The sequence below is a fragment of the Peromyscus leucopus genome, chromosome 23 (genome assembly GCF_004664715.2).
Source record: "Peromyscus leucopus breed LL Stock chromosome 23, UCI_PerLeu_2.1, whole genome shotgun sequence".
NCBI classification, from domain to species: Eukaryota; Metazoa; Chordata; class Mammalia; order Rodentia; family Cricetidae; genus Peromyscus; species Peromyscus leucopus.
The window spans coordinates 14024564-14049080 of NC_051082.1; the positions used below are offsets into that span (position 1 = coordinate 14024564).

Genomic DNA, 24517 nt, shown 5'->3' on the forward strand with positions numbered 1-24517 from the left:
GACACATGTAACCAGGACTCGGAGTCCACAGAGAGTCCCAGGAGTTGGGAGGCAGAGGCAGGAGAATCCAGACTTCAAGGCCAGCGTTGGCTACTTAGCAAGCCTGAAGGTGACCTGAGCTATACGAGACCCTGTTTCAAAAACCAAAAGAGCAGTGACTACACAATCAAGAAACACCCCCACGCTCCCGCCCAAAACTTCGTTCGTATTGGAATGGGGGAGACGGCCCAGGTGGTACAGTGCTTGCCAGACAAGCAAGAGGCCCTGAACCGGATCCCGAGAACCGGCATAAAAAAGGCAGGTATAGTGAGACACGTCTGCGGTCCCAGCCGTCGGGAGGTGGAGACAGGAGGATTCCCGGGGCTCACGGCCAGCCAACCTAACTAACAAAACAAGACGGCCCTCATCTGTAACTTTACAGGAGGTGATCTCTGGTCTCCACGTGCATTCCCACACACGCGCACCAGTGCACACATGAGCACCAACATATGAAGAGTGTGTGTGTATGTGTGTGTGTATACACATATATGTTTTATTTTTGTTATCATAAGGGCACGCTAGGGATCAAACCCAGGGCCTTGTGCATGCTAGACAAATACTTTACCACTAAATTGCACCCTGGGCTACACAGCTAAGGTCCTGTGTCAGAGGGAGAGAGAGAGGGAGGGGGAGAGCGAGAGAAGGAGGGAGGGAGGGAGGGAGGACAGGAGAGAGGGGAGACTCAGAAATTACATATTACACAGACTGAGCAGGTTGTATTTATGTAATTATGAATATGTATATATGTAACAATAACCAAAGAAAAAGAGCCATGAATTGGAGAGAGAACAAGGTGGGGGGGTACATGAGAGGGGTTAGAGAGAGGGAAGGGAAGGGGGACGTGATATAATTTCACAACACAAAAGGTTATGATTCAAGATTGAGCAAAAGATCTGCACAGAAGTTTCCTTAAAGATGGATAAACGGCCAACAAGTATGAAGAGTCACTGAGGAAAAGCATGTGAAAGCCACGCCAGGCCGGCTAATCAAGACAGGCACTGGGGAGAAGCAGGGCACACACAACCTCCCACATGGCTGCCAGAACGGAAAGTGGGCGAGTGGGCAGCGTCTCCTGTGTGCCAGGCTGGCCTCAAAGCTGATATTTAGTGCCAGAATGTGGCGGCGCACACCTTTAATCCCAGCGCTCGGGAGGCAGAGGCAGGCGGATCTCTGTGAGTTCCAGGCCAGCCTGGGCTACATACAGAGCTCCAGGGCGGTCAGCGCTACACAGATGCATAGACCCTGCCTCCAAAAAAGAGTTTGAACACAAGTAGCCTTGCCTGGTGGGCAACACTTACCCCGGAAGTCATGGGTTATTATTGAATGGAACGCTCAGTGCTACCTCCCTACAAGTTACAGGTCGGAGAGGCCAGGCCTCACAGGCCCCTGAGACAACATGGGCTATCATCACCACTGCCCACCATGAGTATACAGCAAACTGCCGCTGAAGACACAGCCCACCTTGGTTAAAACCAGAGAAACCAAGCTGAAACTTCCTCCCTACTGGCTAGCTTTCGCAGCACCTGAAGGTGCCATGCAGGCCTCTGGGGGAGAACCGTCATCAAGGATGTCACCCAACAGCAAACCAACCCTGCATGCTGTAATACTGACTGTCGCCAGGCGGCGGCGGCGGCACCGGCGCACACCTTTAATCCCAGCACTCGGGAGGCAAAGCCAGGCGGAGCTCTGTGAGTTCAAGGCCAGCCTGGTCTTGAGTGTGAGATCCAGGACAGGCGCCAAAACTACACAGAGAAACCCTGTCTCGGAAAAAAAATAAATAAACAAAAACAAAAACAAAAATGCTGTCTGTCTGGCAAGGCATGCCCATTGGCACAAGAGCGGCACCGAAGTTAGGAAGGACACAGATGCTTTCTGACTGGATCTGAGGCCCACTCCATGGGAGGGAATTCAAGCTTCGGACTGTAAAGCCGGCCCAAAGCTCACTGCGGTGGAGGTCATGAGCCCTATGAGGGGATCCACTCCTGCTGTTCCCTTGACACATTGTCAAACTGCTGCCTGATACTTGTGTTTCTACCTGTACGTTAGCGCTGTTCTCGGCCTTGGCCCGCCCGAGACGCTTCTCCCTGCAGTGGGCAGCAGCGAATGCAAAGACTCATAACTGGTCCGGCGCCCAGACTGAGTGAATGAGAGCTCAGCCCTAAATGGGACCTCCACGTCGGGCCTCTCCACCAAGGCTCTGAGAAAGTCTCGGAAGGGGACAGAAAACAATGGAACGGGGCTGGAGAGGCGGCTCAGCGGTTAAGAGCGCTGGCTGCTCTTCCAGAGGTCCTGAGTTCAATTCCCAGCAACCACAGGGTGGTGGCTCACAACCATCTGTAATGAGATCTGGCGCCCTCTTCTGGCCTGCAGGGACACATGCAGAGCACCCATACATAAAATATAAATAAATAAAATTAAAAAAGAAAACAATGGAACAGCCGGAGGGTAGAGAGGGCCACTTCGAAATGCTGTCTTCAGGATGTGAATTCGTGTATTCATGAACTCTTTGCACGTATGGGTAGCTGCACAAGAGCCAACCAATAAGGTCAGTCAATATTCCAAATGGCATCACTAACGGGACTTAATGGGTTACGAGAGAGAGAGAGAGGAGAGAGAGATGAAGGGGATGGGGATGTGTTGAGAACGTATGGAAGGAATGGGAGGGGACAGTGGGTGGATAGGATTAAGATACAACGTTGACATGTATGAAACTGTTAAAGATTAAATAAAAGACATCCTGTTAGAAAAATCTGACACCGGGCTGGAGAGATGGCTCAGCAGTTAAGAGCAGTGGCTGTTCTTCCAGAGGTCCCCAGGTTCAATTCCCAGCAACCACATGGTGGCTCACAACTGTCTGTAACTCCAGTTCCGGGGGATCCAGCACCCTCACACAGACATACATGTACGCAGAACACTAATGAACATAAAATAAGCATAAGTTTAAAAAGAAAAACCAGACTGATACTTGGCTGGGCTGACCTTGAACTGCTGGTCCTCCTGCCTCCATCTCCTGGGATTACAGAAGTCCATCACCGTGAGGTGCTAGAGGCTGAACGCCGGGCTTTGCCCACCCACGCTAAGGGAGTACCCTGCCAAGTGAGCCACAGCCTACCAGCTGTTTCTTAACAGACACCTTCCACGGGAGCCGCCATTCTGCTCCTAGGACTACCCACGAGAAATGAAAATGATTGGGCATAAGAAGGAACTGACGGGGGGCTGGAGAGATGGCTCAGAGGTTAAGAGCACCGACTGCTCTTCCAGAGGTCCTGAGTTCAATTCCCAGCAACCACATGGTGGCTCACAACCATCTGTAATGAGATCTGGCACCCTGTTCTGTATACATAATAAATAAATAAATGAAAAAAAAAAAAAGGAGCTGATAAGAGCAAGGCATGCTGGATGAGCCTTTAATCTAGGCTGCAGGAGGCAGAGGCTGGTGAGGCGGAGGCCAGCCGGGATACAGTGAGATCTCATCTCAAAAAAAATTTTTTAAATAAATAAGTGAAATAAATCAACCACTAATACACGTCCCTCGGCGTCTGTAGGGGCTGGCTGCACAACCCTGAAGACACCAGGCACGCGAGAGCTCAAATCCCTTCGAGACAAGGGCATGGCACCGTGTGAGCACAGAAGAGAACCTTGATGCAGCCTCTCTCGCTTACAATTAGGCATTAGGTTGAGACAGCCCTCCTGGCCTGGAGCTCACGATCTAGATTAAGCTGGCCTTGAACTTGCAATGATCCTCCTGTCTCTGCCTCCGGAGTTCTGGGATGACAGGTGTACCCCACCACCACACCCAGCCCTCTCCCCTGACATCTTAACTCTTCCATTTTATCTGTGTTTGTGTGTGTCTGTGGAGGATGTCCCCACAGGTCAGGAAAGGGCATCAGATCCTCCGGAGTTAAAGGTGACTGTGAGCCTCCATGTGGGTGCTGGGACTAGAACTCGGGTCCTCTGTAGGGGCAGCCATCATCTCTCCTGCTCCCAAACACTCTGAACCACTTCCAAGTTACTTATACATTTAATGCAATGTCAGTGTTATGTAAGGCATTCGCTTCTAGGCCTCGGAGGCAGCAACTATTTAAATTATCATTTAATGACAAGAAGAAATAGCCCGCGCAGGCTCATAGAGTTGCAATTTTTTTTTTCTTCTGAATATTTTCAAGGTTGGCTGGATCTGTAGCTATCGGGGCCAAGAGCATACCCAATGGCACGGATTAATCTCAAAATCATTTTGCCAGAGAAGAAAACTGAGCTAAAAAAAAAAAAGAAAAAAAAAAAAAAAAAAAAAAAGCGCTCCGGCAATGAACCTGCTGACATAAAATCCTAGAACTTGCAAACTAATCTAAAACATTATTATTATTTTTTTTTTTTTGGTTTTTCGAGACAGGGTTTTTCTGTGTAGCTTTGCGCCTTTCCTGGAACTCGCTTTGGAGACCAGGCTGGCCTCGAACTCACAGAGATCCGCCTGCCTCTGCCTCCCGAGTGCTGGAATTAAAGGCGTGCGCCACCACCGCCCGGCTCATCTAAAACATTATTTAAAAAAAAAAAAAAAAAAAGCGGCTCCGAATGCCAGGCGTAGCGGCACACACCTGTACAACCTCAGCATTCGAGAGGCTGAGGACAGAGGGTCATGGAAATTTCGGAGCCAGCCTGGGCTACATAGTGAGATCACAGTGAAGGGTGGCCCCTCCCTCAGCCTACAGGAGACACCCTCCCTCGGCCTGGACCGCGGGGAGCTTACCCAGGAGTGGTCAAAGAGAAAAATCAGTTTGCGAGGCTGAAATGTGAAGGGGTTGTGTGTTCCGTTTCTTTTGAGGCTCCATGCCGGTCTGTGGCCCCCACTGCCCTTCAGCTCATCCTCCCATCCCCCCCTCCCCCCCATCACAGCTCACGGACCTGCAAACCTGTGATGGAGACGTGGTGAGACTCCACCGTGGGCCGCCGGGGCATCCGGGGGGAGGACTGTGGGGAGGTGGCTGGCGAGTAGGACACGGATGGGCAGACGCAGCGTCCATTCATGTCCAGGCTGCTGCCGGAGGCTGGCCCACCCTGGGACGGCTCCTGCAGGGACATCTTGCGACCGGAAAGTAGGGGCCGTGCCTCGGCTTCCGAGGCATCCAGGGGCAGTTCCTGGCCCTCAGCCTCCAGAGGCTGATCCCGGGCCAGGCTGAGGTCCACACCCTGGCCTGGCTCACACTCGGTGACCACAATGAAGGATTCCATGCCCAAGTGGATGCTTAAGGACGAGAGTCCTCGCAGGGCCTCGCAGGGCTTCTGGCTTTCCTGGCTGAGACCCCCGCTTCCCAGTTCATCCTGGGGGGCCGCCCGGTCGCTGGTGGGCTGGCTAGAGACACATGATGACATGGTGTGTGTACCGACTTCATCCGCCAGGCCGGGGCACTTCCATGGGCAGCAACGGCTGCTGTAGAAAGAGAGAAAGCGTCAGCCTGGCAGGGACAGGAAAGCGAGTCACTCCTCTGGACCAGGCTAGTGTCTGCTTTGTGTCTCCTCGAAACTGGCAGCCCAGCATGGCCGTATAACACTTAGGAAGCTGAGGCAGGGATACCACCAGGAATTAAAGACCAGCCTGGGCTACACAGTATGCTCCAGGCTAGCCTGAGCTACAGAGCAAGACTCTGTCTCAAAATAAAAAAAAATAAATGTGCAGCCAGTTGTGGTGGTACATTCCTATAATCCCAGCCCCCAGAAAGTGAGAAGAGGAGGAGAAGAGGAGTTCAAGATCTGCCTGGACTATACAACAAGAGCTGTGTTTGAAAAAAGAAACTATTGCAAAATAGAATGTGATATGGTCTCCCAGTCCATGCAAAAAAAAAAAAAAAAAAATGTGTTCTTTGAAGGTTGGAGAGAATGTTCCATGATTAAGAATTAAGAACACTTGCTACTCTTCGAGAAGACCTGGGTTTGGTTCCCAATACTACACCCATATGGTGGCTTATAAACTCGGTAACTCCAGTTCCATGGGGAACTGATACCCTCTTCTGATCTCCAAGGACATCAGGCACACACACGGTGTACAGACATATATGCAGGCAAAAGCACTCACACACATTAAAAAAAAAAAAAAAAAAAAAAGCAATGTACTCTTTGCATTCCTTCTCACACACCATGACAAGGAACCCAAATTCAATTCCCCATAGGAAACAAGTATAAGGAGCCCCAAGAGATTCCCTATGGGTCCTTGTAGGATTGGCAGCTACCTGAAGTGCCGCTCAGCGGGGGTCTGGGTCTACCGCTGCCTGGCTCCCCACCCCCCACTTTCCATCAAGCAAGAATCCACAGGGGCTGAACAGTAGCTCAGTCAGTGGCGGCAAGCTGGCCTTGCATACACAAACCCCTGGGTTTGATCCCCAGCACCACGTACAACAGCATGGTGGACCACATACAACAGCATGGTGGACCACGTACAACAGCATGGTGGACCACGTACAACAGCATGGTGGACCACACACAATAGCATGGTGGACCACCCACAATAGCATGGTGGACCACACACAATAGCATGGTGGACCACACACAATAGCATGGTGGACCACACACAATAGCATGGTGGACCACACACAATAGCATGGTGGACCACACACAATAGCATGGTGGACCACGTACAACAGCATGGTGGACCACACACAATAGCATGGTGGACCACGTACAACAGCATGGTGGACCACGTACAACAGCATGGTGGACCACGTACAATAGCATGGTGGTACAGCCTGTAATTCCAGCACTTGGAAGTGGAGGCAGGAGATCAGAAATTCAATGTCATTGTACTTAAACTACATAATGAAATTTTAGGTCAGCTTGAAATACATGAGACTCTGTCATTGAGAGAGAGAGAGAGAGAGAGAGAGACAGACAGACAGACAGAGACAGCCAGGCATGGTGGCTCACACCTTTAATTCCAGAGGCAGAGGCAGGCAGATCTCTGAGTGTGAAGCCAGACTGGTCTACACAGCAAGTCCCAGGACAGCCAAGGCCATAGAGAGATCCTGTCTCAGGAGAGAGAGAATATTAAGTGAGGTCTCTTGATACTTTGATATGTGTAGGAATGTGTATGAGTTCACATGTGCATACGTGTATGTTCAGAGGTCAGAGGTCAACCTCAGTTGTCAAAGAACCTTTCTACCTAGCCAGTGGTGTGGCACACACCTTTAATCCCAGCACCCAGAGAAAACCTGTCTCGAAAAGAAAAGAAACCAAATAAACAAAGAAAAAACCTCTCCACCTTGGTTTTTTTTTTTTTTTGTTGGTAGTAGAGATGGTAATTTTTAATTTTTAAAATAATAATAATAATCATTGTGATTATTATTATTGGTTTTTTGAGACAGGGTCTGGGTGTCTCTGTGTTGCCCTGGCTGTCCTGGATCTCCATCTGTACACCAGGCTGGCCTCAACCTCACCGAGATCTGCCTGCCTCTACTCGAGTACTGGGATTAAAGGCATAGCGCCACCACCGCCTGGCTTTAAATTATTTTATGTGTACGGCTGTTTTGCATATATTTGTATGTGCACCACATGTCTGATGGGTTCCCAAGAGACCAAAGAAGGGCACTAAAATCACAGGCACTGGAATTATGGGTGGTTGTGAGGTACCATGTGACTGCTGGGAACTGAACCCAGCCAGGTCATCTTAACCAACGAGCCATCTCTCCAGCCCTCCAACCTTGTTTTTGGAAACACGGTTTCTCAGTAGAACCTGGGGTCTCCAATTAGACCAGGCTGGCTGGTGAGCAAAACCTGAAAGCCAGCCAGCCGATCTCCGTCTCCCCTGCTCCGGGCTTGTGAGCATGTGCTGCCCTGAGTCTTGGGCTCAAGCTCGGATCGCTGACTGCGGTATCTCTAAAGCTCCTGTTGACTTCTCTTTCACTAGTAAAATTATCTGGTGCTGAGGAGGTGGCTCAGCAGTTAAGAGCACCTACTGCTCCTGCAGAGGACCCGGGTTCGATTCCCCGGCACCCACGTCTCTAACTCCAGTTCCAAGGGATTTGATGCCTCTGGCTGCCACAGGTACAAGACACACACACACACACACACACACACACACACACACACACACACACACACACACACGGTGGTATTGTGTTCCCCAAAATATTGTACACCCTAATAAACTTATCTGGGGTCAGAGACAGAACAGCCACTAGATACAAAGGCTAGAAAATGGTGGCACTCACACCTTTAATTCTAGCATTCCAGAGGCAGAAATCCATGTGTTCAAGGATACAGTCAAGCATGGTGATTCATGCCTTTAATCCCAGAAAGCGAACCTTTAATCCCAGGGAGTGATGGTAGAAAGCAGAAAGGTATATAAGGTGTGAGGACCAGAAACTAGAAGCATTTGGCTGGTTAAGCATTCAGGCTTTCAAGCAGCACAGTTCAGCTGAGAGCCATTGGGATGAGGACTCAGAGGCTTTCTGTCTGAGGAAACAAGATCAGCTGAGGAATTGGCAAGGTGAGGTAGCTGTGGCTTGTTCTGCCTCTCTGATCTTCCAGCGTTCACCCCAATACCTGGCCCTGAGTTTGTTTTTATTAATAAGACTCTTTAAGATTCATGCTACACACACACACACACACACACACACACAGTCTTTTGAATTAGCAATTATCTGGACTATTTTTTACATGCTAGATGGGCTAAATGAACCTTTCCACCTGTATCTGCCATGCTGCACTGTTCCATGACTGAGGCAGACGTCTCCCTCGGCCTAGTGAGATGTCACAAACAGCATCACGGATGTGCTATCAGACCTCTGTACTGTAAGTGGGTGGGGGCTCCAGGCCAGCTCAGGCTGTAGACTGAGACTCTGTCTCAAAACAAACAGGCTGAGGAGACGGCTCAGTGGTAAGTGCGACTGTCCTACAAGCCCTAGAACCTGAGTTCAAATCCCCAGCACCACCTAAAAAACCAAGATGGCTGCCTGCCTGTGGGCGGGTCCTCAAAAAGTTAAGAAACTTTCCACCTGGTCCATCCCTAAGAGCACACCCAAACAGCACTAGTCACTGTAGCTCAGAGAAGGAAGTCAGCAGATGAAGAGAGGTCCATACAATGGAAAACTCCGAAGCCATAAAAGGGCCAGAAGCACCGACCGGGACCGCAACACCCATCAAAGCTGAACACATCATGCCAAGGGCAAGGCCAGTCCCAAGAGGCCCTTGTGTGTTGCCTAATTCCGTGGAAATGAAATTTCCATACTAGGCAAATCCAGGGAGGAGACGACGGAGCGCTCCGGGGGCCAGGCGGTGGAGGTTTTCATCCTGGTGAAGATGTCTCGGAACCAGACGGAAGTGGTGATCTCACTACCCCATGCATGGACGAAATGCACTGAGCTGCTGATCTCAAGAGGGTTCGTCTGCCGGGCAGGGTAGCGCATACCTTGATTCCCGGCATTCCAGAGACAGAGGCAGGAGGAACTTTGGGAGTTCCAGGCCATTCTGGTCTACACAGTGAGAACCGTCTCAAAATTTAAAAGGAAAAAAAAGGGGGGGTTAATTAGAGGGCTGGGGTGCAGCTTGCAGCTTGACAGGATTTGAGAAGATCTCTACCCCCAGCACTGTGCCTCCTCCCCGCAAAAAGTCAATTTTATGTCGCATGAACTTTTATATCACTTTGAGAGAGAGACCGACACACAGCTTCAGGTTGTCAATCCTCAGCATCACGCGTGCGGGGACAGAATATTAACCTTTGGCGCGTGTGTGTTTGACAAATTCTGGTGGACAAATGTCACAGGCACTGCTGGAGCTGAGTAAGGGCATCCACAGATGGGCCGGCAGCTGCGTGCTAATCAAGGAGGCGCTCTCTGGGTGCTGTGCGAACAGTGGGTGCTGGCAGAGATGTGAGGGAAGAGAGTGGCCTCCTGGGTCACCCGGGTAGAAGAGAACCTCGAGAGGAAGGTGTAAAAGTGGCGCGCACTCAGGGGTCCCTCAAGGATCACACCGAGACATGATAACGTTGCCTGGCCCTCTTGAAACCATCCATTCAGAATTACTTGCAAAACATCTATTGTGTCAGGCAAGGTGGCTGGGAATCCTCCAATCAGAAGAGCCTTGGCATTCCCAGGCCTGACATGTGCCCACTCGTGATTTAAAAAAAAAAAAAAAGTGGTGGGTTTTTCTTGTTTGTTTGCTTTATTTATACTTATTTATCTATCATCTATCTATCTATCTATCTATCTATCTATCTATCTATCTATCTATCTATCTATCTATTGTTTTTTCAAGACGTTTCTCTGTGTAGCCCTGGCTGTCCTGGAACTCGCTCTGTATGCCAGGCTGGCCTCAAAACTCAGAGATCCGCCTGCCTCTGCCTCCCAAGTGCTGGGATTAAAGGTGTGCGCCACCACCACCCAGCTGTTTATTTGTTTTAAGAGAGAAAAAGAGCATGGAGGTGGGCAGGGATGACCTGGGAGGAATTGAGGGAGGGGGGAATTTTTTTTTTTTTTTTTTTTTACAAGACAGGGTTTCTCTGGCTGTCCTGGAACTCACTTTATAGACCAGGCTGGCCTTGAACTCAGAGATCCACCTGCCAGCGCTGGGATTAAAAAAAAAAAAACCTATGGCACTGCCTCGGTTTGACAAAAATAGATTGTATGGAATTTATCATTAAGAAAGAAAGAATCCCCAACAAGGATCTGAGCGGGTGGTTCAGTGGGTAGGTATCTGCAGCGCAGCCTGAGGGCCCAAACTCCAATGCCAGCACACCCCTTAAGGGCTGGGTGTCACCTCAGGGCACCTGCAGCCCCAGCACTGCCAGGGCAGAGACAGGGTATGCCACAGCGAACTGCACACAGAGGCCACCAGTAGCTGGGGCCCTGCCCTGGCGTCCCTGTCGATGGACGGACGAGTCCACCCGAGTCCCACACTCTCGGCAGCCTGGCTGCTGTTATTTTACGTATCCTTTTGTGACGCTCCTCTTCCTGGCTGCAAGTCCACACGGCCTGCCTAGGGCTACCCTTGTCCTCAGTCTCCTGACCTTTAAGACCTGGGCCTACCCTTGTCCTCAGTCTTCTGACCTTTAAGATGGACACCGTCCAGATGGGTCATGGGGAGCAGATGAGCCCTGCAGTCAGAACACACGCCTGAAGTGGTAAAAAGCTATGCCCCTTCAATACAATGCCTACGGACAGTGGGGCTGCGTTCCAGAACGTTCCGGAGCGACTACTGTCCCAGTGAGTCCAGCTGCTCTTGTGTGGATTCCGCCACCCTGAGGACAGACAGTCCTTCCTGTCAGAACCACCTCTGTTGGGGTTACAAGTGTTCCTGAAAAGAAAACCAGACTTGGCAGGGCCTGTGAGAATCAATGGAGCTTTTTTTTATTTTTTCCTTGCCAACAGAAAAACAATTGCTTATCGATCTCTACTCCAGGCCAAGGACACCAAGCCGTCCACCCCCAACCAAGCTGCTTTTAATCAAGTCTCCTTGGCCAGCCGGTGTCTGGCCCGGGCCTCCCTCGCCACCGCCTCTGACGCAGGCTTGGCCTTCAAGGTCTGAAGGGAGGAGGAGAAGAGAAACACCCAGACCCAGGCTAGGGCCGCCTGGGCAGACAGGCGGGTCCAGGTCTAGGGAAGAGGCCAAGGAAGGCCAGGAGGGCTGTGTAGAAGGATCCTGCCCTGTCCCTACCATCTCAGCCAGTGTTCTGAATTGTTTAGGGGCCAGGGACCCTAGGAGGATCTAATGAAGCTACCAACACGTCTCCAGCAGAAAACTGAACGTAGAGACAGTGGGTTAGCATAAAAAGACGGTGCTGAAATTGCTCTAAGCCCAGCAAGCTCGAGGCACGGAGTAACTCCGCTCGGTTGTGTAATTCTCGCAGGACAAGCCCTCTGCAAGGAGGGGCAGGACCGGAACACAGGATGGAAGAGGACCTTCTTACGGCGCTGCCTCGGTTTGACAACATGCCAGCAGTCCTGGGCTGGGCTGGGCTGGCCTAGCCCCGCAGTTCCCCATGGATCGCAAGCACTGCCCCGCCCAGGAGGCCCTCCTCACTCCAGGGCACCCAGCGGAGCCACCAGACCCTTCCTGGAGCAGATGGAGCTCGTGTGGGGCCAGGATGAGAGGAATGTTCCTTCCTGTGCCAGAAAAGCCAAGCGGCACAGGCCTACAGGAAATGCCTGGCCATGTCCATTTCCTGGGGGCCGTTTCCAATCAGCAACTACTGCCTGCCAAATGCTGAGCTGAGCTGAGCCACTATGGGGCTGTAGGACAACGCAGCGGGTGAGCCTCGAAATCAGGGACACATCTTCCTCTGAGTCCCTCAGGGTCCTTACAGGCCCTCTTTCTTCCCTGGCACTCCAGGACATAAAAAAAGGACCAAGTAAGCTCCACAGATCCTACCGAGACCAGGAATGATGTCATCCCTGGAATCAGGAAAGGACCTAAACAGCCACATCTTCTCCCCTGGGGAAACTGAGGCCCAAGGCCCTTAAAGGAAATTCATTCATTTGTTCTTGTAACAAGCAATTAGGGCTGAGGCTCAAATGCAGACCAGGCATGCAAGAAGTCCTGGGTTCAGGCCCCAGCACGGCCAAATCATGGTGCACGCGGTGATGCTCTGGAGGTAGAGGCAGGGGCATGAGAGACATTCTCACTATACTCTGGTATCGTGGTGCACACTGTGATACTCAGGAGGTAGAGGCAGGAGCATTAGAAACTGTTCAAGATCTCAAGGTTCATTCTCAGCTACATAATAAATTTCTTTTTGGAGAGGGGAGCAGTTTTTACAAGACAGGGTTTCTCTGGCTGTCCTGGAACTCGCTTTGTAGACCAGGCTGGCCTTGAACTCAGAGATCCACCTGCCAGTGTGGGGATCAAACGCGTGGGCCGCCGCCGCCGCCGCCGCCACCACCACCACCACCGCCCAGCTCCCTTTTCCTTTTAATTAAAATTAAAAAAAAAAAAATGAGACCGAGTATGTGGCACTGTGTGGCACAGGCTACATTTGTGATCCTCCTGCCTCAGCCTCCTGACTGTTAGGATTATAGGCATGTGCCACCACAGATAGTCAACAACCATCCTATCAAGCAAACAAACAAAAACAGGAGGAGACTAGGGAGATGGCTCCCTCGGTACCATGCCTGCTGTGCAAGCATGAAGACCTAGAGGTCAGCCCCACAGCACTCTCCTAAAAAAAAGCCTGGTGTGAAACCAGGTGGCGGTGGCACACGCTTTTAATCCCAGCACTTGGGAGGCAGAGCCAGGCGGATCTCTGTGAGTTCAAGGACAGCCTGGGCTACAGAGCGAGATCCAGGAAAGGTGCAAAGCTACACAGAGAAACCCTGTCTCGAAAAATCAAAAACAAACAAATAAAGCCTGGTGTGACTGCCAAGACCCTGTCTCAAATGATCAGGGTGAAGAGTGACCAAGACATCGCTGTCAACCTCTGGGTTATAGACACACACACAGACACATACACACAGACACATACACACAGACACATACACACACACAGACACATACACACATACACACACACACATACACATACACACAGACACATACACACACAGACACACACACAGAGACACAAACACACACACACACAGACACACACACACACACAAACACACACACACACACAGACACACACACACACACACAAACACACACACACACAGACACACACACACACACACACAAGGTAACAAAATTACCCAGGCAATAACTCACAGAGGTTTTGGTCAAGAGAAACAGTTACCAGTGAACAGCCAAGGTCAAGCTGCAGGCCACGTTCCATGACCTTCCTTTCCCCACATCCCTCACTCACTTCACAACCTGCTTCACCATTCCAAGGGTCTGAGCCTACAACCCCAGCGTTAAGAGTTGAGCGATGTTTGCGGTCTAGGCACACGCCTCCATGGTCATCCGCCCTAATTCTTCACTTTACCAACAGAAAACAAAGGCTTAGATGGCATGATGGCTCAGTGGGTAGGGACCTGCTGCCAAGTCTGATGGCCTGAGTTTGATTCCTAGAACCCGTATGGAAGAAGGAGAGAACCAACTCCCAAGTTGTCCTTTAACTTCCACACTCACACTGTGGTATGAGCACGTGAGCACACACACACGTGTATTTTGTTTGTTTCGAGACAGGGTTTCTCTGTGTAGCCTTGACTGTCCTGGAACTCACTCTGTAGACCAGGCTGGCCTCGAACTCATAGAGATCCGCCTGCCTCTGCCTCCCGAGTGCTGGGATTAAAGGTGTGCGCCACCACCAACCAACCGGCAACAAATACATATTTTTTTAAAAATTGCTGATTTACCTAGAATCACACAGTAGTTTCAAGCAGAGCTAAGATGGTCCAGTTTTGTTTTGTTTTGTTTTGCCAACGTGCCTGAGGTGGAGCTCAGGGCCCCTGTACATGCAGAACAAGTACTTAACCATGGTGCCACAGCCAACAGCCCTGGTCTGCATTTTCCAAGAAAACAAAACCAAACAAAACCTAAAAGTTACGGGCACAGCCTTGCAGAGGTCACAAACTGAGTCCTGAGTAAAATACAGGCCGGGTCAAAAGCTTCTCAAAGAGGCGTGCACAGGCCAAGTCGCTGCCTTCCTGGGAACCGTACGAGGGGAGACCAAAGGCGGCGGCCTCCAACTGTACCAGGAACAAACGCCCAGACTCGGCAGAACAACACAGCTCGACTAACTGGAGAGTGAGGCTTTGAAGTCACCACTGAATTCTCGGGCCTAGAACTTTCTAGAAGACAGCTGGCATTCAACAAATGTAAGCTGGAGGTTGTCTATTTCAAACATCCCAAGGCCAGTCAGAAGGTCAGATGCTGCCTTCGGCTGGCCTGGAGTCTGCATTCCTTTAGGCTGAGAAGGGCAGTCCTCCAGTCTGGGAACACCTCCTTCCACGTGAGACACCCCCGTGGGGCCGACCCTACCGCCACTTTCAGGGCCTCGTCCACGACTCAGGCATCAACTACTCTGGTCAAGTGATGGATTCAAGAGAACATACGTGACCCAATGCAGTCTATGGGTCTTACTTTGCCATTTTGTTTAAGTGTTAAAAGGGGGGGCAAGGTTCTTTCTGTCGAATTTAGGGCTGTGAGAATATCCACGGCGAGGGTGTGGGGAGAACCCTGCCAAAGAATGAAGTCCATCAAGAAAGAAGAACGAAGGATGGAAAACCGATTTGGCACCCAGATCCACCCGTGCCTGCAGCCCACGTCCCCCAGCGTTTTCGACGACCTGAGCCAACAGAGCGCATCCCTTCCCAAAGACTCGGACAGAGAACAGACGGCCGGGACAGCTCCTCCGCCAAGTTCAGCTCCTCACACCCGTGCAGGCCAGACTGCTCCGCAGCTGCCCGGTCCCTCGTAACCCAGGCAGCCTTCCCGCTGATGCGGGCAGAAAACACCTTAGAGAGAGAAAGAAAACCTCGGCGATGGAGAAGACCTGAGGAGCTGGCTAACTTGGAAGAAGCCTGCTGCAGACTCTCATCCCAATCGCCACAGCCGTAAGAGCTGCTGCTGCGGCGATTCCTGAGATGAGCTGTCTGGGCTGCTTGGCATCCCTACTAAGCCTATGTCAACTCATGAGTAGTCATGATAACCTTATAATTCCCTACTTCACCAGTGAGGAGACTGAGGTGCGGAGAGTCTCACTGACTTGCCCACAATTACAGAGCTAGGGGGTTTTAGGGAGGGCGCGAGTGGGAACGCAAAACTAAACAAAATCAAAGCAAGGCTTCTTCCGCGGCCACGCAGCCAGACTCCCTGACTGCGGACTAGAGAGACAGATGTCTCGGCAGTTAAGAGCACTGGCTGCTCTTACAGAGGACCTGGGTTCTGATCCCAGCACCCACATGGCAGCTCCAGGGCATTCGGCGTTCTCTTCTGGCCTCGGTGGGCACTGGCATACAGATGGCATTTATCCACGCAAACATACACACAAATTAAGACAATAAAAGCCAGGCAGTGGTGGCATACACCTTTCAGCCCCGTGTGGGAGGCAGAGGCAGGTTAATCTTTGGTCTACAGAGAGAGTCCAAGACAGCCAGGGCCACACAGAAAAAACTTGTCTTGACACATTGAAATACCACCACTACCACCCCCCCCCCCAAAAAAAAAAAGAAAGGAAAACAAAAACTCCTTGACAGGGTTTAACTTGTACTAAAAACAAATTTGAATTTTTCTTTTCTTTCTTTCTTTTTTTGGTCTTTTGAGACAAGGTCTCTTCACATAGCCCTAGATGTCCTGGAACTCACTCTGTAGACCAGGTTGTCCTTGAAGTCAGAGATCCACCTGCCTCTGCCTCTGCCTCCCTCCCGAGTGCTGAGATTAAAGACGTGCACCACCACAATCAGCCTCGAAGTTGAACTTCATTCATTTTGTTTGTTTGTTTCAAGACAGGGTTTCTCTGTGTAGCCCTGGCTGTCCTGGAACTCACTCTGTAGACCAGGCTGGCCTCGAACTCACAGGGATCTGCCTGCCTCTGCCTCCTGAATGCTGAGATTAAAGGCATGCGCCACCACCACTAAGGCTTCAAATCAGAATTTCTAATCTCACCATAACTAAAACTTTTTCCACCTTCCACGTTAGCTGTAGTCCAAGGCATCATTTGTTACTAAATTTAAAAAAAAAAAAAAAAGGTGAATATAATTTCATATCCAAACTGACATATTGTAGGAGTTTACTCACTGCCCCCTGCTTCAGTGGCCGGGGGTGGTGGGAGGGGGGTGGTGTCTGCAGGTAAGGATGCTAAAAGCCAGAGCGGGTGAGTCAAGACAGGCCAGCAAGCTCCGTGGCTGGGCACAGACTAGAGCCAGAGGTCCAGACCTTTGCAGCCCAGGGACCGAGACCCTGAATGACCAAGGAGTTTCTGAGTCCCTGCTGGGCCACTTTTAGGGATCTGATGGGTCACATATCATTGAGAGAACAGGACAGTCCTATCTGTGGTCAGGCTTTGAAGGCCTTGAAGAGACAGGAAAGGACAAACACGTGAGGGAGTACTATGGTGAGTGTCTCGGGGAAGCAGAACTTGAGGTGAGAAGCTCTTATTCCTTTTCCGACTGACTCCCTTCTGGTCTTCCACTGAGGCGAATTTCAATCTGTCAGGGGAAGGAAGAGATCCGCTCCATGGATGCACAGCCTGACCAAGCAGGGGTGGGAGCCCCAGCTTGGCACCCCAGGCATCCCTGTTTCACCCACCCACACCTCTCTCCCTCCCTCATCCCTGCTTGTCTAGAGACAGTTTAATCCACCTCCGATCCTCTCCAGCCTCCTCCAGTAGACATGCCCCCCCACCAAGCAGGGACAAGGCTGGAAACCAGGTGTATAGGGCCACCTGTCCCTCACACCTGGACCCAGAATGGGTATCGAGGTCTGAGATGAACCTAAAGGCAATCTCTCTTTGTCAGATGCTTTGAAGGTAATATTTCCAATGTACTTTATTATTATTATTGTTATTATTATTATTATTTTGGTTTTTCAAGACAATGTTTCTCTGTGAAACAGTCCTGGCTCTCCCGGAACTCACTCTGTAGACCAGGCTGGCCTTGAACTCACAGAGATCCGCCTGCCTCTGCCTCCGGAGTGCTGGGATTAAGGCGTGTGCCACCACTAGCTTGTTCCGGTGTACATTTAAAAACATAACAGAGCTGGGCAGGGAGGCAGCTAAATGCCAGCACTCGGGAGGCAGAGGCAGGCGGATCTCTGAGTCGGAGGTCAGCCTGGGCTACAGAGTGAGCTCCTGGACAGCCAGGGCTATGCCAAGAAACCGTGCTCAAAAAAAAACAAACAAAACAAACAATCAAAAAACAAACCAGGGACGGGAAGGTGCCCCGGCCTTGCCCCCTTACTAACCACTCCCTCAAGTGTTTCCTAACAGAAGCACTTTGACCTTCCCTCCGCTCCACCTCCTGTGCAAGCCTCTCAGGGCAGAGGGCAAGATCCTGGCCTCCCCTCCTCACCCCTACTTCCTGTGGGATCATCCATCTTTCCTTTCCAGGTTGGAATTAGCATTTTTATCTCTGTAACCGCCATCTCTCAACTATTTACAGCCACCAGGATAAAAAGAGGCACACAAAAATAGTCCCTGTGCAGCTTTCAGGATGGGGTGGGTGTGGGGGCACAACAGAATCTTCTCTTTTTCCTTCCCTCCCTTTCCAAAAGGGAGACGTATGCTGGAATCGAGTTCATCTGTTCCACAGGACTCCCCAGCAGCTCAGAGGCTCCCATAGGCAGCCAGGCCCAGCGCCCCTCAGCTCCCCAGAGTACAACCTCTGTTCCCAGAGCCCCCAAACGGGGGATGGAGGTTGCAGAGCCAGGCTGAGTAAAGGGCAGCACCCTGACCAGTTCCTGTCACGCCCAGGGCCTCCTTCCTGCCTTCAGAAATACAAGCCAGTCCAAACGAACGAAACAAAACAAAACTAAGGCATTTCTCTCTGCTTAAAATGTTCATCAGCTAGGTCTGGTGGTGTGCACATGCAGGAGGCAGAGACAGGAAGACCAAGAGATGAAGACCCGACTGGGCTACCTAATGAGACCCCGTCTCCCAGAAAGAGGAAAGACAGAGAAGTCTTATACTAGAAACACCACAAACGTCCATCGTTAGGTAAATGAACCGAATGTAGTCCACTCAGACCATGGAATATTATTCAGCCATAAAAAGGGATGAAGCCTAGAAGACCTGACACTGAGTGAAGCCGTACACAAAAGACCACCTGTTCCATAAGATGCAACTCACAGGACGCAGTCACAGCACACTAATCCTAGGGACGGCAGATGTGCGGAGCCCGAGCCTGGAGGGAGGAATACTGGGAACAGGGAGGGAGTGACTGTTTATTAGATACAGGACTTCCTTTTGAGGCAATGCAAGTGCTCTGAAACTAGGTGGAGGAGAGAGATGCCCACCACCCACCATCAGTGTCCTAAACGCTGCAGGAGGGAACTCCACTTTGATTTTTTTTTTAAGGGTTGGGGATGTAACTTGTGGAGGGCTTGCTAGCAATGCAAAAAACAAAACCCTTACCAATGCCTATCAACAAACCATCTGAAGTCTATCATTTATTCACTTAATTTATCTTGAGACAGGGTCTCACGTAGCCCAGGCAGACCTCCAACTTGCTATGCAGGCGAGCCCGACCTTGAACTTCTGATCTAGCTTCCATTCTGCCTCGCGAGTGCTGGGATCACAGGCAGGCACCACCACACCCAGCTTCTAGACCGACCGCCAGGGACCGATCCAAGGGTTTCATGGGTACCAGGCAAGCACCGAGCGAGCCACATCCCGTCTGAGAAGTCAATTTTCAAAGAGAAATCCCTCACCTTCCAAGGAAGACGCACGGTTGTGATCGGAAAGCCACCCGCATGAAGCCACCTTGGGGCTCTCTTGCCTACTAATCCAAGACTCCGACTCAAAGGAGCAATGTGATAGAGCATGTGCCCCAATCCCCAGGATAGTGGGAAGAAACGAGATCCACAAGACCCTGGAGCCACCAGAAGGAGGCATGTCAAGGAAAAGAGCTCCCGAGTGGCTGAGTAGCTGCCGGTCCAAGTCCTTCCGCAGGAGGGTGACTGGCCACGCTAGGTTCCGAGCGGGAAGACCTGGAGCAGAAGTGTGGCCTGCCCCACCCAGCTGTCCCTTCCCAGACAGCAGCCCTAGGCACTGTCTACATCCAATGCACAAGCTCCCTCTGTGGAGTTGGGCCCCCTTCCATTCCCTCTACCTACCCCTTCCCCTCTCCAGCCGTCTTCAAAGGCTTGGCACAAACGATGCCCCCTTCAGGAAGCCTCTGGGGTACACTTGCATCAGAACAGATTCTCCAGAATGCCCCTGGTGGGTATCTCTCCATTTCCCCAGCACTCGAGGCTTATGGCATTTTTCTCATCGAGTCCCTACTGGCATTTAGGGTAGAGACATTCTTACAGGACCATTGGCACTCGCTAGCTCCTGCCCACTAAACGCCAAGAGTGTTTTGTCTCATTTTGACAAACCAAAAGTCACTCCCACACGTTTCCAAATGCCCGCCAGGAGGGTGGGACTGCCCCCCTGAGAACGACGGCATCCTTATTAGCCCACCGACAACTGGGGGGTTTTAAAGACAGGCCTGGGTTCAGACAGGACCGCGGGGCCTCCTTAGATCTGTGTCCTCATACGCTGCTTAGTAAACAGGCCTGGGCTCCCCCCAAGAAGGTGAGGGAAGCCTTGCTGGTCTGCGTGATCCCAGATGAGCTAACCAACCTCTCTGAGTCTTTCAATACTGAGGAGTGTTAGGAACCTCAACCTCCTCTCCTCGACCATAGTGAGAAAACTCCCCGACACACAGGATTTGGGGGCTAAGCCTTAAATGAGATAACTCAGGCAACAAAACAGTATCTGCCACATAGCAAGAGCTCAATAAATGTTCATTAGGGGGTGGGAGTGTGGTTCAGTGGTAGAGGGTGCGCTTGGCATGTTCCTGCCACTGGGTTCTATCCCCCCCCCCCCCCGCATGGCTGGAAAGAGTCACTACGATCACCCAAGGCAGGGGTTCATCAAATGATCGCTTTGACGCCCTGGTTAAGAGCAGCTGAACGTACAGAAGGAAGATGTGGCGAACTGAACTGCTTCCGCACCACCTATTCTGAAAGTGCACGGTTTCTGCGGGGCGGCTTGGGAACAGCGCATCCCCTGCCACTTCCAAAGAACAAAGGAGCTGTGGGGACACACACAGAGCCATCCTCCTCTCTCTCAGTCCTGTGGGGGCAGAGTTGGAAGGAGTCAAAAGACATGGTTAATGCCCCAGGGCACCTGAAGTTTCTACTCCAGGACTGGGAGAAATCAGAGCGCAGGCTGAGGAAGGTGGAAGTTGCATCTAGGGTAATGAATGCGCGGCATGACCCACCCCCAGATCAGAAGGCTGCTTCTTTGCCCATGGCACCTCCGACGTTCTCCACCCCCAGCTCCATCCCTCTGCAAAGTGCCACCTCTTCATCTCCAAGTGAGAGCAGCCCGGGAAGGAGGCTGGCAGAGCTGTGAAAACACCCCGTTCCCCTAAACTGGGCAGCCAGGGGGTGGGGAGAACCTTGGTAAAACACGGGTGACCCAGGGGCACCAGCCCCAGGGCTGAGCCAGGGGAGGGCCGGAGCATGCACCCTTCATGCACGGCGCGCGCTGCAGCCCGGAGGTAAATTTAGGTCAAAAGGATCAAGCCGGCCTGCGAGGTCCGGGTGGTCAGAGGGCAGACTCGGGGTCCTGGCACCTGTATCCAAACCCTTAGGGCCGGGGTCGCCCCGTGCCCTGCAGGCTGCGGGGGTGGGACGCTCCCGCGCGCTCAGGTTTCGCACCTGTCAAGCGCCAGCGGTGGCCTAGGCCCTCGCGGGGACCCGGGACCGCCCCTGCCGGCCGATCTCCGTGCGGAACTCCAGGCCGGCCCCTATCACCGCCCGGGCCCGAGCACCGCCCCGCTCCGGAGGCCCCGGGGGAAGGGGGCGCAGCCCTCCACGTGGCGGGGCGCGGGGCGGCGCACGTGGGGTCCCCTCGGGGCCGCCTCTGGGCTGTGTCGGCTGCCGGCGCCGCGCGCGCCCCGGGACCCGGAGACCCACGGGGCGCTTGCGTGTCCCCCCCGACACCCCGGCTCAGCCCCGGCCCGCGTCCGGCCAGCTCACCTGGGCTCCGCGCCGCCACCTCCCGCGCTCTGCGCCCCGGCTCGGCTCCGCTCGGCTCCGCTCGGTCCGGTTCGGCTCTCCGCGGGAGGAGCCGCCCGGGCTTCGGCTCGCGCGCGGCGGCGGCGGCGGCGGCGGCGGCGGCGGCGGTGGCGGCGGCGCCTCGGGCTCCGCGCTGATTGGCCAGGCACCCGGCGTGGAGCGCGCGTGCCCGCCGCAGCCTCGGCCGCGCGCCGGGTCCCGCGGAGACTTAAGTAGCACCGGGGCGGAGGCGAGGTCGGGGGGGACGGGACGGGAAGGAGGCGATCGGCGGCAGGAAAGCGAGGCCGGTGCCCGCACAGGGGCGCCCAGGCCGCAAGTTTGCGGGTGGGTCTCGGTTCACGGCCGGCTGCTCCACGCCGCTTTGTTGCTGAGCGTGGGGAAGTTCCCCCGAGGCGGCGGGAAACCCAGGAGCCTGTCTGGCGGTTCCCTCCCTGGATTTCGGGGCAACGCCCATTTATGGGGAAGCCCTTTCCGCAGCCGCCTCCCCGCTGACCACTGCTGCAGGCTCGCCCTGAAATGCATCTACTCGGTACGGCCCAGTGAAGTTCTGGGTCTCCCCACAAGGTTGTTGAGATGCGTGTGATGAAATACATCCTGTTCTGGCCAAACACTCTTCCCCTTTTTGGCGTTTTACTTTGCAGGAGCCTTAAGCTCCTTTAGTCTCCCATTTGGCTAACAACGGAGACGGAAAAGGGTACTTCAAGGGCTCGCTGACCCGGTGGCCTTTCGGGGTGAGTGAGGGTCACTGAACTCAGACTTGGATGTTCACCAGTGGCTGTCCGCTTATGTCCCTGCCAGCAGCCAAAAGGGAATCGGAGTTGAGACGTCAAGCTCGCTGAGGATTCAAAGCTCTTTGTCAACTTCCAGCCCTCGTTAGTAAATTATTCCAGTGTTTCTAGGCGGCAGGGGCATTCACAAACAATTCCAGGGACCGGACAAATAAACTCAATGACCGTTCTAATGAGATGGCCACCCCTGATATTGCTCAATGCGCTCACATTTATTTGTTAGTCATAGCAAACAGAGCGAGACGTGGTGGAATAGTACACAATAGTTAAAAGGGCTGTGTTAGATCTACTTGTACCCACAAGAAAAGAGCACAGAGACATGTAGAGTAAAAGAGCAAGCTGCGGGATAAATACAGTATCACGCACAGTGTGTATTTTTAAGCCCCACTCTTGAGTGACTGCCTGGGGAGACATGAACAAACGTCTATTCACCCAAAATAGGACGCCAACAACAGATCAAAGACACAGTTCCGTCCAAGCCCGGCTTGGTGGACCAATGAGTTTATTGGGCTTACTCATCTCCAGCATGGATGGTGACCTGCCAAAAGCGACATGGATGGAGTTCTCCTTCGTTTGCCTCCCCCTCCTGTAGACTCTAGCACCGCCCAGGGCCATGTGCGGCTTGGGGCGGGCACCAGAGGGAAGGAGTGGGTGACTGTAATCTCAGGTGAAGGTCTAATAATAGCCTGGGGGTTGTGAGGGGCTCTTGCAGAGGCAAGCACAAGCCGCTCTGATTTCAAGAGGGTAGCAGCATGTTCTGTGATGCCCACACGGTGTATGCTTATGGACGCATGCTTATGCAAAAAGATATAAAAGTCGGAGAGGGTTGGTTCATGTTAGATTCATGACAGTCTGACACCAAGAAGGAAGTAGGCAGCTAGGGTGCAGCTCAGAGGTAAAGCACTTGCCTAACATGTAGGAGGTACCAACCAGCATGGTATAAAAATAAAGGGAGGGGGCTGGAGAGGTGGCTCAGTAGTTAAGAGCACCAGCTGCTCTTGCAGAGGACCTGGGTTCAATTCCAAGCACCCACATGACAGGTGGTGACCCTTTGGAACTCCAGTTCCCAGGGATCTGACGCCCTCTTCTGGCCTTAGGCAGTCCATGCATGTGGCACACAGACAGACATTCATGGGCCTTTAACCCAGTGCTTGGGAGGAAGGGGCAGGAGGATCTCCATGAGTTCAAGGCCAGCCTAGCCTACACAGGGAGTCCCAGGGCAACCAGGACTACATAGATCCTGTTTCAAAAAAGACAAAAGTAGTAATAATAAATAAATAAGATGGGTGGTGGTGGCACATGCCTTTAATCCCAGCACTTGGGAGGCAGAGGCAGGTTGGAGGATCTCTGAGTTGAGGTCAGCCTGGTTTACAGAGCAAGTTCCAGGATGGCCAGAGCTACATAGAGAAACCCTGTCTCAAAAAACTAAAATAAATAAATGAATATATAAATATAGGGAGGGAGGAAGGGAGGGAGGGGAGAGAAGGGGACAGCAAGTATAGGAAGATGTTATAATATTTAATTCCACTATAAATGTTTGTGAAGCAGATTGCAAAATGCTGACACCAGTCCATGCTGAGCTGGGGGTACACAGTTCTGTATTTTTCTGTATCGTATGGTTCCCTCCACCTCAAATAGCCATCAAGGCTAAATGGGGGGGGGGCTTTGGAGTCATTAACGCCAAGGCAGGAGTTGGCAGACTTTTCTGTACAAGGCCATGAGGTCAACATTTCAGGATCTACCCTATGCTCTCTACCGTGATGACTCGACTCGGCCGTCAGCAGCCGCAGACAATAATAAATCAATGGACGTGTTCCTAATAAAACTTTATTTATAAACATCAAGGGTGAACTTCATATAATTTAGGGGGCACCCCATGAGGCAGTTTCCATAAGGCCATCACCCAGAAGGAGGGGGGCACTTTGAAGTGACACAGCTGTTTGGAGGCCACCCATGCTCTTCTAAATAAGTCCAGTAAACTCATTGTTTCCACCTATAAAAACATAAATAGATGGCCTATGGGCAAAGAAAATAAAATGCTTGGG

At 52.1% G+C, this 24517-nt stretch overlaps 1 protein-coding gene across 6 annotated transcripts in view; it reads right to left on the bottom strand.

Annotated features, from left to right (window-relative positions):
• Positions 1–21765, bottom strand: part of Camkk2 (calcium/calmodulin dependent protein kinase kinase 2) — a 55855-nt gene extending 34090 nt beyond the window's left edge. For 2 of the 6 annotated variants that reach the window (XM_028885883.2, XM_028885882.2), the window contains exons 1-2: positions 21646–21763; positions 4939–5464 (exon numbers count right to left, since the gene is read on the bottom strand). In XM_028885883.2, coding sequence (XP_028741716.1) covers positions 4939–5406 — 468 coding nt within the window. In that variant the 5' untranslated portion in view covers positions 5407–5464; positions 21646–21763. Of the gene's footprint in view, positions 1–4938; positions 5465–21324; positions 21456–21645 lie in introns of those variants that run through there. The other 4 variants (XM_037198695.1, XM_028885880.2, XM_037198694.1 and 1 more) reach the window with 3 other exon arrangements.
• Positions 21766–24517: the final 2752 nt, after the last annotated feature.